General features: G+C 40.6%; 1 protein-coding gene across 14 annotated transcripts in view; it reads right to left on the reverse strand.

Annotated features, from left to right (window-relative positions):
• PARD3 (par-3 family cell polarity regulator) overlaps window positions 1-15,107 on the reverse strand; it is a 648,369-nt gene that overhangs the window by 336,550 nt on the left and 296,712 nt on the right. For 9 of the 14 annotated variants that reach the window (XR_012157609.2, XM_073334435.2, XM_073334426.2 and 6 more), the window contains one exon: window positions 1,579-1,710. The exons of the other annotated variants lie outside the window; for them this stretch is intronic. Coding sequence is in view for 8 of the 9 variants with exons in the window: in XM_073334435.2 (XP_073190536.1) it covers window positions 1,579-1,710 (132 nt within the window). In the remaining variant the exon portion in view is untranslated. The remainder of the gene's footprint in view (window positions 1-1,578; window positions 1,711-15,107) is intronic. 14 annotated transcript variants of the gene reach the window in all.

Genomic DNA, 15,107 nt, shown 5'->3' on the forward strand with positions numbered 1-15,107 from the left:
GAGTCCCTTGGACAACCCCATTATCTACTTGAAACTTCTTGAACACTGCTTCAGAAACAGAGGGGACTTGTTGCTTAGTTATTATTCACTGTGCAACATGTGCTTATATTCAGTAAGTTCCAGTTTGCTTATTACCAAGCATTCCAAATTTAATTTATTAAATGAAAAAGCATTATGTTTATACAATGAAACATAAAGGGCTCAGAGGGACATTCAAAAGGATGTTAAGTTTGAGAAAAGAAGTAAACAGGATTTCCACCTGCATCCACTCTTTCATGTGTAAGGCTCTTTCCCTCCCTCCCCAGTGCTGTGCTTCATTCCATTCTCATTATGGGTTTCCTTCCGCTGTTCATGCCCTGTTAAACAGTTTTCAGTCTAATTACTTATCCTGCTGATATGAAATCACCAAAGGATCCCGCTCTTCCAGGTACATGTGACTTATTAACATCCAGAATGTAATGAATGGATCATCTCTCTCATTTTAAAAAAAATTGATCACAAGAAATAAAAATTTTGCAGCTACAGAAATTAAATCAGTTGACTACAGTTGTTTAAGCAGGCTTTCATAGCATTATTTATTTACCACAAAGTTGGGTAAAGTGGGTCTAGTTACTGGACTGTGAGCAAAACTTCACAAAATACAACATTTATTGGAAAATAGATGTTTAAATATGCACGTCACTGACATTTTCTAGGACGGTTAATTTTAAGATTTCTAATCCAACTCCTTTTGCTGAGACAACAGCTTATTTAAGTACGTCAATGAGATTCTAATGACTCAGGAAGGCATGCCTCAAAAATCAAACAAAAAACACTGCAACAGGAGATTGCTTACAATCTATGGCACCAAATCTACAACACATAATTCAATCAGCAAATGGTTCCAAATAACAAGTTTGCAATATGGATATTTACTGAACATCAAACTGATCAAGCAACGGTGATATCAAGCAAACTTGATCTTCATTTTAAGTCTTTCAATATTCATAACCATGAGATTCTTAATAAAGGAGGAAAACATTGGGCATAATTATTTATTGTGTGAAAAGAAAAATTTAAAACTGGTAATTTCAATATAGTGGCAATAAAGGCAAATAACCGTTATGACTTTAAAGCCAGAATCGAATGACATGTCACTGGTTCAGAAGAATAAAGAGCATTTAAAAAAAGATATGCAAAAATAGATCCTTATTTAGTTAAACAGCTTTGTGAGTAACTTTACTGGCTTTTCAGCAATAAAATTTACTTCAAAACAACAATCTCTAAATAAAACAAGCCTGCTGATACCAGCTGTGAAGAAGAGTAGCAAAGAATAGCAGTGCTCATCAGAACACACTCCACGTACTGTATAAATGAGTGATTGCTCAAAAATGGGTGATATTTCCTGATTTCTACTTTTAGTCCTAATGAAGTTTTTGGAAGCAGAGGAATCCCAATACATATTTACACTCTACATATCTGATGCGAATACCCATGCTTCCAGAACCATTATCAATTAGGAATTTGTTTCTTTGTAATACTTGTGGACTAACATAAAGGTTAAATTATTAAAGTAATATATATATTAATATATATTACCTGTTCTTGCCTCTCCAGCCACTTGTCCACCATGGGATGACTGGCACTTAACGATGAGCGAGCATTGTCTCTCTGAAACTGGTTAGACCAGTTACTAGTATCCCGAGGTAAGCTTCTGTAGTTTTCATCTTTCTATTTCAAAAGAAACAAAGAAAGTGTCTTATAAAAAAACACAACCAGTCCTTGCACATTGACAATGCAGCTGGTTTTTAAGATAATATGAAAGAAACACTGAAAAAGGAGAAAGTGAATTTGGACAATTACACTGGAAAGATGTACTACTTGGGCCAACCACAAGCAATAGGGTGCTACCCTAGGCAAGTTAAGCATTATAACATACCTCCTGTGCCAACACACACACACACTTACAGGGAAAGAAAATTGTAAAGGACATATTGTAGGGCATAATATGAAATGCTACAAAATGAAAACTTCAATACATAAATGGGATATATAATGAAGTTTTCCAGGCAAGATTTCTGGTATAAAACAACTTTTTTCTTAAATATATTGCATTGGAGTGTTAATGCCTCGTGATTGACAAGTTGTTTACTAAAAATGGACTCAGTCAGAAAATTAACTTAAGCATCAAGAAATTAAAGCATGAATTGAACCAGACCCAGATATCCTTGTAACAAAATTCCTGTCTGAATTCAAATAAAATTTTCTACTACACTAATTTACCCAGGCATAGATCAGTCAAAAGTGGCAAAAAAATGACTCAGGTTTTTCAAAGTGGCATATTGAGGACTATGCTGGCAAAAATAGATGGTTAGGATTCTCTCTCTCTTTTTTAAATCAGAAAGTCTGTTAGTTTACTTGTAGAACTCTGCTGAAGACAAGTTTATTTAGCAGTGCTATAGAAGGCAGCAAGGAGTGTGTAATGAATGGAATTCTTTCTGTGGATTTTCTCATTTTATTTCCCTCTTTCAGTGAAATGGTCAGTGCAATTACTGTGAGCCAAGAAAATCAACTGTAATCATTTTAGGTGGTGGAAAAGTACAACAAAATCACAATCTGGATGAGGAAATAAAAGAAATATGATTTGACATGAAGAAAAACCACAATTGGCCCATGTGTCATTGATTAGTCCTTGTCATATAACAGACCTTCAGCTAGTCTGAATAAACAGACATCCCTGCCTCTTATGTAAGCGACGCATTTTGTTTTTATTCTTCATATATAATTCTATTATGATTGATCTATATTTACACGGTTTTCAACACAGCCTTTTAAACAAGAGTTTTATCTATTCTACACAAAACTCCTTCCCCATTTAGTCTCCATTAATCATGTACAAAAAGTAAAAGCTCTTTGTGAGAACAAAAGAAAAAAAACCCAACAGCACTATCATGGCCTGTATTCCAACTTCAGCTGAGCACCAAAGCCTAGACTCTGAATTTAACTAGATGTTATTCAAGACCATCGCTTTTGCTTACAATTAAATTTTCATAGTAATGTCTCAATCCACTAAATCAGGAACGCTATGTGACAGCACCAGATATAACCTAACATCTGTGGGTTTGCATGGAGTATGCGCCAAGATATTTGTGTTTTGACACTGCACTAGCAAATAGCTGAGTGTTCTGTCAAAATTTGGGCATTAATGTTTGCCTTGTAGAAAAAGGTGTGATCATTCCCCTCTATTCAGCACTGGTGAGGCCTCATCTGGAGTACTGTGTCCAGTTTTGGGCCCCACTCTACAAGAAGGATGTGGAAAAATTGGAAAGAGTCCAGCGGAAAGCAACAAAAATGATTAGGGGGCTGGAGCACATGACTTATGAGGAGAGACTGAGGGAACTGGGATTATTTAGTCTGCAGAAGAGAAGAATGGGGTGGGGATTTGATAGCTGTTTTCAACTACCTGAAAAGGGGTCCAAAGAGGATGGATTTAGACTGTTTTCCGTGGTACCAGATGACAGAACAAGGAGTAATGGTCTCAAGTTGCAGTGGGGGAGGTTTAGGTTGGATATTAGGAAAAACTTTTTCACTGGGAGGGTGGTGAAGCACTGGAATGGGTTACCAAGTGGAATGGGTTACCTAGGGAGATGGTGGAATCTCCTTCCTTAGAGGTTTTTAAGGCCCAGCTTGACAAAGCCATGGCTGAGATGATTTAGTTGGGGTTTGGTCCTGTTTTGAGCAGGGGGTTGGACTAGATGACCTCCTGAGGTCCCTTCCAACCCTGATATTCTATGAGAGACATAGGCATATGTACATATGGGGTATGTGTGTTCATCCTTTTCTGCTAAAAGTAAGCATCAAACACTAATACTCCGGACCATTTGAAAGTAAGCTGCTTCTCCCACAAGAAGTTAAGTTCCTCTATACAAGGTTATTTTTCCCAACACAGTCCCACAGCTGATACCAGCATTTAGCTGCACTGGTGGAAGCAAAAATAGAAAGCTAAAAAATGGAACTCTGGTGTACCTAGTCCACATGGCTGCAATTACCAATAGAGCTGAGAATGTGATACCAACAATGGAACATTTTAAGAAAACAACTTAGTATAGACAAACCATAGACATTTTTTCTAAAATATCCCACTATCCATTGCTACCACTGGCTGTTCTTCATTGGTGGTTGCAACAGTGAACACTAGTGTAGACAAGGCTGGCCATTGGCATTTTTACTAAAGTCTGACGTAGTCCTGCTCTGAGCAAGGTTATAGAAGAGTACTTATGCTGCTGGTGGCCAACGGGTGTCCTATCTACAGCAATATTTCCACCACTACTCCCACTATCAGAGCTAAAGAAATAGCAGGAAATATTAGGGAGAAGAGCAGAACTACGGTAGATGCAGTTTGCACATTCGGAGCCACTGAAAAAATAAATTAAAATAATTGTTCTAAACTAAGATAAAATATGCAAACACATAATCAGGGAACCTTTTTAAAAATTATCACCCATTCATTTTAAAACAAAACAAAAAAGCATTAGCACGCCAGTTTCCTTAGACATGTAAAAATGGTGCATGTCACTTTAACTGCAATATCACATAAAAACAAGATTTTTAACAAGGTAGCCACCAGGGTCACACAGAAAACTCATTTCTTCTGGAGCTGCAGCTAAGAGTCCTCACGAGACTGCTACTGACATGGATCATCGCTTATAATTAAATGTTCTAATTTTTAAGAAGAATTTCCCCAAACAGCTTTAAGGGACTGCCGACATGTACGGTTCTATAATATTTGTAATGGGAACTGATCAGTATAATGCTAGAGTTGTTAGGTCACAGCATTACAGCAACACTTAACAGTAGCATTTTACTGCATTTCAAATTAAAATGCATATGCCAGCAACTTAAGGGGTTTACTTTACTATGGATTCCCTGCTGAATTTTTTCTGAGCTGGAAAAAAAACTGTACAGTGATTTTGCTGTATTTTCAATTTCAGACTATTTACAACTGACAATGAGCTTGTCATTAGAGAGACGCTCTAGAAATTGTTGATAAGATGATGCATTAGCATGACCTCTGTATAGCAATGCTTTAATTACTAGCTGTCAGTGCATCAACCAGTTGGTGGTTTAAACCTATAGTTGTAAAATTGTTCAACTTACTAAGTCACCCTATCCCAACAACAGAAATCCTGAACCCTGCAATATGAAATTTCCATGCCTGTTACTTCAGTTGCTACTGGGCCACTCTCAAAATATGAACTGCCAAGTGTTTCTTGCTTCCCATATGTCTGATGTAAAATTGATATGACAGGAGCATGCTTTCAATTTTTACTGTTACTGTGGGATAGGAATATAACAACAATGAAATGGATCAAAATAATCTCAGATGAAATTCTCTCTAAAGATTCCTTGTCCCCAAGTTGCACACACTTACTGATGTTCCCACCATAACCATTTCTGCAACAAGCCATCCACTCTCATCTACTGACCCTCCTGCAAGGGACTTTGTTTCAGTCAATGACTTATTTTGCTTAAACTTCTGTTATGCACTCTTGTTACTGCATTGTTGGACATTTCTGGAACGGTGACTTTTATTCCTCTACCCTGGTTGCTCAGAAAATAGTTACAGCAACATCATATGGCTTGTTGCACATGCAGGAGCTTTGAATTTAAAGAAGAGCAATGCTTCTCATTTGGAGCTAAGCAATACTGTAATAAAGCGTACACAGATACTCAAAGTGGAACTTTGAAAAATGTACTTCATATTGCTCATCTGCAGCACTACAGGCATCCATCTGTAAAACTGACAGTTTATAAAAAGAAAATTATGTCTGCCATTTTAGATCAGGGATACAAGGGTGGAACGCGTTGAGAGGAGGAAATACTGAATTCAAACTGGGAAAACTTATACTTTTGCCAACTAGATTGCTGGCACAAAACACCATAATTTGAATTCCAAGTAACAGCAGCAAAATGTGATCTGTGGCATAGGTGAAGATGAGGTAACAGGAAGCTGGCATGCTATTCACTGATGATATGGTGTAATCTGAGCACAATCCACGAAAAACCACACACATATATCTAGTTACAAAATTATGTTCTGCAATTTTATACTCCCTTTGCCATGAGTGAATCTTAAAGTGCATCATACACATTCAAGAACTGTGCTTCACAATGCCCCTGTGACAATGGGAAAGCTAGGCACAGAGGTATTAATTTATTTGCCCAAGATCATAGAGTGTAACATAACTGAAGACTGGAGCCCAGATATCGATTCCCAGTCTTCTGCTCAAATCGTATCATCTTCCCGCTACTATGAGCATTATGCATTTTAAAATACTAACTACTGTACATTTAATTTTATCATAGATAAAAATAGAGTCTGCCACCCACAAGTGCATTGAGTACCACCTAACTCCCCAAACAGATTCATTGATTTCAATGGGATTACTTGCAGAGTATGACACTACTCAACATAGGGATATAAATACCATTTAAAAAGTTAATCATTTCAATGAAATATTTTTTAATCATTTAAACAGTTAACTGGTTAAAGGGCTGGTCGGCTGGTGCGGCTGGGGCCGCTCCAGCTGGGTGGTGCAGGGCCACTGGAGTCAGCCAGCTGGCCCGGGGATTAACGGTTAAGGCAGGTCAACCGGTAAGACTAATGCTGACCGGTTAATTGGTTAACATTTTACATCCCTAACTCAACATAAGAGCAGCAGAATCAGCCCCATACTGTTGAATTTATCCATGGACAATATACAGAAAACGTATAAACTTCTAGTCCCATGTGAACATTTCTTTACGTTGTCTTCACTCTCTTATATAACAACTTAAATAACAATTATATAGATAGACATAGATATATAGATATAAAATAAATGGGTTAATAGAATAATAATCTATAATTTATATATGTTTGTGACTGGCCACTAACAAATGCCATTATACCACTGATCTGGAATCTTGTAATTTGTTACACCCATTCATTATGAACCACTGGAATACAGAAACATCCCAGATTTGATCTTTCCATCAGAAGTCATCAATTTTCAGCTATGAATAATTCAAGTGTCCTCAAACCACATTAGAGGTAAAAATGGTTTAAAAAACACATTTATTCTATGAAGTGCTCATGTTGAGCATGAGGCCTCCTATTTGGTCAAGTGAAGGTCATCTGAGGCCACCAATCTTACTTACCAGATTTTAAACAGAAAGGTTTCCACGAATACGTTTAATGCAGAGGTTCCCAAACTTGTTCCGTTGCTAGCGCAGGGAAAGCCCCTGGCGGGCCGGGCCGGTTCGTTTACCTGCCGCGTCCACAGGTTCGGCCGATCGCGGCTCTCAGTGGCCACGGTTCGCTGCTCCAGGCCAATGGGAGCTGCTGGAAGCGGCGTGGGCCGAGAGACATACTGGCCGCCGCTTCCAGCAGCTCCCATTGGCCTGGAGCAGCGAACCGCGGCCACTGAGAGCCGCGATCGGCCGAACCTGCAGACGTGGCACATAAACAAACCGGCCCGGCCCGGCCCGCCAGGGGCTTTCCCTGCACGAGCGACGGAACAAGTGTGGGAACCACTGGTGTAACAGCTAGATGATTATAAAAATTACATTAATTCCACATTACACTAGGCCATCTAAGAGAGAGCATAGTAACTCCTGGGCCGTTTTATGTTTACTCCTAGGGAAATTCTGCACATGCGCAGAATTTATGCCCCCCTCCCCGATTTTTCTTCTGCAGAATATAGATTCTGCTGGAAAGGGGCTGCAGTTACACCTTTCACGCACCAGGAACTGCTGTGGTGCCAAAAGAGATGGCAGCCAGTCGGCAGCCAGTGGGGCAGAAGAGGCTGTGTGAGGTGAGGAGGCATGGCACGGACAGAGCAGGGTACACAGGGTCACAGACTGAGGCTCAGAAGAGTTAGTGGAGGGGACAGACTGAAGCATGGGCTCAGGAGCTAGTGGGGTAACAGCACTGAACATGGGGCTGAATAGGAAGGGGGATGCACGGTAGGGTGACCAGACATCCCATTTTTAAAGGAACAGTCCCGTATTTAAGCCCTCCTGCAGGTGTCCCAAATTTTCTGTCTCTCCCACCCCCCAGTCAGTACTGGGGTAACCCACACACCTCCTGGGTGTGTCCCATGTAGTGGCACTGAGACCACTTACAGAAAGAGAGAGATTAATGAGTTTGCTCTACAGCCTTAGCTAAGAGCCATATGGCTTTTAGCTCATGCAGTAGACACTTACGCACTAAGCTTCAGAGGCCCCAGGTTCGATCATGACGACCAGGGTCTGTTGGTGTTACACTGGTGGGACCTGCTGGCCGGATCCCTGCTAGCCAGCCACCCAACGCACCAGAAGTGAGGGGGGGGTCCAGTGGCCGACAATGGAGGTGGGTGTGCAAGACTAGGGGCAGGTGAAGAAGCCCGGCGCGCGGCCAGCCGCTCCCCCCATGAACCATCAGTGCAGACCCCACCGTGTGCCAGCTATCTGCAAGCAGGTCCCTGCCTCCCCACCCCGGGTCCCATTTCCCGCTCCGCACTGTGAGCTGACATGGCTGGTGAATGCAGGCTAAATGCATATCACCTCTGCTGCCCACCCAGCGACTCTTTACATGCTCCCCCTCTCGCTGTCCTCTATCTGCTTTGCCCCTTCTTCAACCCCCAACCCCACTACTCCTCCATATTCCCCAGCCCTCCCGGTGGGGTGCCAACACTGTGCCGAAAACCAGCCTCTAGTCAGAGCACTCAGCTCACAAACAGCCTGGCCGGCTGGCTCCTTTCTTCCTCCACTGCCTCTGGCTGGGCCGGTGCCATAGGAAAGCCCCAAACCCTCCAGCCTGGGGCACTGGTCAGGAGTAGCTGAGCCCTGCATGTACCAAAGCCCCACACAGCGCTGACATGGGGAAGCCTCTCCCACCTCAGCTAAGCTCTAAAGTGGGCGGGGGAAGCGATTTCCAGCCTGTTCATGCCCTGAACCTTCTGGCTCCACAGCAGGGATCAGCTAGCGTGTGCTTGGGGGAGGCTCCCCAACCCCCTAACAATCCCCTCTCCACCCCCCCAACCTATTCCATACTTCTCCCACCCAAATCCAACAGCCCTACTGCTTCTCTCCCAGGCTTCTTCCCTCTCCCTCAGTTCTTCTGTTGTCCCTGAATCCACTAAGCCTGTGCACTGCTTCTGAGGAATGCTGGAAATAAGTTTCTTATTGCAGTTTAAATGAATTACTCAAAGTTCTGTATCAATATGCCTAGTATGGAATTTATTTGTCAAAAAAAAAAAAAAATTCCAGAACCTGTATTGTTACTGACATACTTGCTGACTGGTATTTTGAAATAAATTACCAAAATAATTGAAACTAGAGTGATCATATTGTATTTCTTTGACAAATAAAATATGCTGAATTTTAAAATATTGCACGCAGATTTTTTTCATTTTTTGGCACAGAATTCCCCCAGGAGTAGGTGTTGTACTGAGACATGTTTGGTCTTGTATGATTCTAAATCATGTTAACAATAACATTTCTGTATATGGAATGCAACCTCATCTTTCCCAAGGACAAGCAGTAGTATGTTCTTATGATATTAGTATAACCTATTTATTAGTTTTCACAATGTTTGAGGTTTGGTACAATATCTTCATTCCATTTTTACTTGACATCAACCATTCATGAGCAGGTATGAGAACAACTGTTGATCTGAAGCGACCTTCACATCTCCAGAACAAAGCCACTGTACAAAACAAGGCTACTCCACGGGGAATTTTTTTTTTTTTTAAATAAATGGATACTCCCTGATAGGTATCTAGTGGCGTAGTGAGACCATTAAGCAATGGATGACCTTTTGGGTGATCTCTGACAGAGAAGTCAAATTTGAGATGTTTTCTTTAGTCAGCAGTTTTCTCTGAGTTAGTGCGCCAAATTTCAAGATTTTAGTTCAGTGGAAATATGGAAATTAATTGGGTCAGTCAGTGAGTGAGTGACTTGTTACAAGAATCTGTGTATATCAAACGAGACAGACACCATTGCTTAGCGGTCTCCCTTCCCCTCTGGGTAGGTTCAGTTTATTGTATTATTGTACGATGCAGTTTAACAGTCTGTCTAGTTTAAGATTATTTTAGAACATGACCTTGGAAGGTAAAAAAGACCAGACAGATGATGGCCATAAGACATGCTTACCAAGGCAGCAGTTCTAATCACACAATATTTGTGCTGATCTTTGTTTTAGAAGGAAACCGTGTTAAAGAATTTTCATAGCCTAGTGTCTTCTCCCAGAGCATGTGAAGCTGCTAACCTAAAACATGGGTAATTTCCAGTTATTGATAAAGGCTATCTTGGGACACGTCTTTTGCATTCCCTATGAAAGAGACGAGACGAGACGGATGACCCACTCACTACTCATTTTGGTTACTGAAGTCTTTAGAAAATGACTGCCTCTACATTTCCATGAATGGGACTAATCTATTATGCATAAAGAGCAGATCATTAGTTACTAATGCAATGAGAAGACAGCCACATTTAAAAATCATTCCTATATTTAACTTCAATCGCCTTATGGTCATGAATTTCCAAAGTTGTGCAATTCCAATTTTGTATATTCCACGATACCTCTGAGTGACAAGCAAGGCCTGATACCCACACCCACCCCAATTATTTAGGACAGATGCAATGAATGAATGGTTTTGCTGTGCAGCTGGTGTTATATGTAGATATTCAGTGTTGAAGGATATGGATTAAATTCAGAGTAAACTGAAATCTGTTAGGCTGTCAATCAAACTTATGCTGATCTCTCTTGTTTACAAAGGAATATCAAAAATGTCATGATCTTTGCATGTGCACATGCAAAACCAAAAATTATCAAGCATGCTACAGATTGTATTTCTCAGACTCTCAGAGCTGTGAAGAAATTCTCTTTCCCAATTCTCTCTTTACTCATTAATTTCACAGTAAAATCTCAGTAAAGATAGTGCAAAACAAACAAAAGAGCATATGGTGATTGATGTACTGCAATTACAATTCAGAAGTTGGGGCTTATTCCTGCCTGCATATTTCATAAATCAAAAAGCAAGTTAAAACTGTTCTCTCCCAAAGAGATGCATCAAATATTTAAGCAACCTTTCATAAGCAATGGATCTGCATCTGATGCACACATTTAAAAAGCAGTACCTATGTACTCCATCACTAAGCAGTTTCGTATTCATTTAGCCACAAAACTCCTTACAAGTTTGTTTTCATTTTCTACATCCATGCAGTCCCTTTCTCTGAAATGATCCAAAGCCTCTAACTTCTTTTAAACTGAGTAGGATAATGTCAAAATAAGCAAATTTAAGATATTTTGGGGTTCAGTCCTGCATTCTTCTCTCACATGACAGTTCCAGAAGAACTTCAGTGGGAATACTTATGTGAGGCGGAGTTGCAGGATCAGATCCGAGGCTTTTATATTTTCAACACTTCCCCCCATTGCATGGCTCACTCTGACACCATGAGATGGCCATTGCTCATCCTTCCTGCAAGCCCTCTGTAAACAGTTTCTAAAAGTACGTAGCTATGCATACAAAAAAAAAACAGGTTTTCACCAAACAGATTAAGGAAAAAATAGTTGTGCACAACTCTACAGTTTTCACCAGGAATTTGATTTTGTACCTATATTTATCCAGAGGTTTGTGGCTGTTGGACTCAGCCTATATATTACAAAGTGCATTTTATTTTTATTTTAAATCCCTCTTTTCTTCCAAGCATAAAACCGTCTATTTCCTTACCATTTTTCCCTCTTCCAGATTAATTTCTTTTTCGTACAGTTGCTCATGAGTGGTGGACTGCTGGCATTTATTTATTTAGGTGTATTGATGAATCATCTTTTTGGGTAGAAAGAGGAACAACAAATAAATAGAATGGGAATAACAAATTATAGGAAATCACAGGAGGAAACTTTATGGGTGCCAACAGGATTCCAGACTGCGGTGCTGTAGAGGTCTAACTTGAAGATTGTGGGACAGACCCATCAAAATTAGTGCTACTGTTTGAAGAGTAGGGCAGGTGGCACACAGACTCATTTGAGGATGGCCACATTTTCAAAGTGGAAAAACTGGGACACTATCGGTGGGGAGCGGGGTGTAAAAAACCGTGGTTGATAGGCATTAAGAAGTTGTTCATGGGACGATGAGAGAGAAAAGGGGTAACCATTATTCTGTCTCTTCAACCAAACCACACACTTTCCATATTTTCTCTGCAAGCTCAGTAGATATGTTGAGAAGGAGGCTGTTCAAAGACTTGTGCAGAAGCAGGAAAGCCAACATGTGAAACGTGTGCCAAGCTTGAGGAGACATGGTCTCTGTAGTGTTTGTGCACTCAGCCAACCTCTCATTAATTTCACCAGCTCAGCTGACTGATGGCTCTTTCAGGTAGATGTTCGGCCAAACTTTACAAAACACAGAACAGAACTCTGATTTTTGTACGGGAACAGGTCTATAGCATGGCCCTCAAAACAGAGAGAAACTCAATGTTGAGGAGACACATTCATCTTACCTTATCTACAAATGTGTACAGAAAAAAGAAAGACCACTTTTCATGTACCTTAGCATCAGCCTTTCCTAAACCATGAAGGAGAAGACACAAATACATTCTTCGAAAATACACTCATCGTAGGCTCATGATTATTATCCCCAGTTTACTGATTGGGAACTGAGGTAGAGAGGGATTATGTGACTTGCCCAACCTCACAGGGGAAGTATGGGAACTAAATGCAGATTTCAGCCAATGAGTCCAGTACCTTATCCACATCATCTTCATCCTTTTTCCCCACATCTGACTATTAATGTTCCTCTAACTTCTTGGGGATGGAGGGATGAGTGGATGGATTCTCTTTAACAAATATGAAGGGAGATTCCCCCCAGATGAGATTAGGTAAAGGGGGGAAAATAATAAAAACCTTAAAAGCAAACATTTTATTGAAGCGGGGGGGGCGGGGTTGACACTTCTGGTCTTGGTTGGCTTTTGACTTCATCTCAGCAGAACATTGTCTGTCTGTGTGCACAGCACTCAGCAAACAGGATGGCTGAGGAGTAAATGTATAGCACCATCCATTATCTATCTGAGCACTAGGCAGGGATTTTTCATTTCACGTCTCTCATTCCCAACTTGCTGCAGCGATTTCATAAAGGGTTTTACAGGCCCTCACCACAGCAAGAAGTTAAAAACAGGTGAGAAATATGTACTTAGTTTTGTTTTGAAAGCAGGAATGCTGAGGTCACCCACGGAGATTGGGATTTTAATTTTTATTGCTCTAAAACTGCAGCAGCAGCTTTGACAGAAAACTCATGAATCTTACACAGTGCATGAGAGAAAAACCACACAAGTTTACCTTATGATTTTAAGTTCTGTTTGGGTACATTTGATCTAAGCTATTTCACCACCACCTGACAAGGTGACAGCAAAGTGCCCCATCACAAAGCAAAGAAAGAATATATATATTTGATTCTTTAAGTTTTTAACCAGCTACTGTAGGTCCATATGTATTTCATTTTCCAGCAAATCAACAATAACTTATTTCAGCAGCTTTATTAATTTAGCATTTGTAGACATGTTCTTTCTCCGCATCTCAAATGACAAAAGCCCACGGTCTTTAAGAAAAAAAAAAAGCTTAATAAAACTGGATGAACGTATCACAAAAACAGTTTTGTTTGTTGAAATTATCCTGTTCTCAAGTGTACCAAGCTTCTTTCAAATTGGAGCAATTTTCCAAAATTTAAAATATTTCCAAAGAAATTTCACACAAACAATATTCTTCATAATTTGAACATTTTAACGGTCACTTTTGCTCAAAAATCCAGTTTACATTTTGAAGGAAGGGGGTTCTATGTGTAGTCTAATGGTTTAAACACACAGCTAAGGCTGACAACGACCTGAACTCTATTACCACCCAAGCCACTGACTGGCCTTTTGTACTTCTATAGCACAATACAAACTTTATTCAGCTTCTAAACGTTACCTCCATTTTACAGGTGGGAATGTGAGGCTCAGAGGTCCAAGAATCAGGATTAGTATTCAGGTCACAAACTCCCAGTCTGCGGCCTAATCATTCTAGCTACAGTGCCTCCTAGACAATCCACTCACACATTGCAATTCAGTTACCCTAGACGTAAAATGGGGCTAATATCTGCCCTACCTATCTATGGCTATTAATATCTTCAGTCCAATACATTATTTTTAACTCCTTTATAGTAAAAATCTATTTTACAGATGGAAAAATTGAGACTTAAAGAGGTTACATGGCTCAAACTGTAGTGCTGTGGTCTCGCAGATTAAGCACAGGACTGAGTCAATAGACATGGCTTTGAACCTGGGTGTCCTACCACTGACTGCTATGTCACTTAAGGCTTTTTATTTAACTTTCATACCAAGCAGCACTTCTCACATATGGAAATGTTCCATTTGAAAAAACAGAAAAGGAAACTTGAATAGAAAATTTAAGCATTTGCTATACACATACAAAGGAGGGTGTCAACAAGGGCTAGATCTTTCACTGTTTCCCAAAACAGAAAGTTACCATCCCTGAGCTCATTTCTTTGGCTTGCTCCTTTTGGCAAATTCTGTTATGCTGGCCAGCCCCATCAAGAAAAGACAGTTACCTTTTCTGCAACTGGTATTCTTCAAGATGTGTTGCTCATGTCCATTCAATGTAGGTGTGTGTGCTCGCCACATGCACCAGTGCCAGAAGTTTTTCCCTCAGCAGTACCGGTAGGGGGACCGGCTCTGGCTCCCCCTGTGTGGCACACACATGCTGCAATACATAGTGTGCCGCCGTTTTCCCCCACCCTTAGTTCCTTCTTGCTGGTAACTCCAACAGCGGGGAAGGAGTGCACGTTGTGTAATGGACATGAGCAACACATCTTGAAGAACACCAGGTATGGAAAAGGTAACTGTCTTTTCTTCTTTAAATGATTGCTCATGTCCATTCAACTTAGGTGACTCCCAAACAGTACCCCTCGGAGGTGGGTAGGAGTTCACGGACGTGAAGATTGCAACACAGCTCTGCCGAAACAAGCATCATCCCTGGCCTACTGAGTGATGACGTAGTGGGCCATGAACATGCGCACTGAGAACCATGTTGTGGTTCGACAGATGTCCTGGAT

The sequence above is a fragment of the Lepidochelys kempii genome, chromosome 2 (assembly GCF_965140285.1).
Source record: "Lepidochelys kempii isolate rLepKem1 chromosome 2, rLepKem1.hap1, whole genome shotgun sequence".
In the NCBI taxonomy this organism is placed as follows: Eukaryota; Metazoa; Chordata; order Testudines; family Cheloniidae; genus Lepidochelys; species Lepidochelys kempii.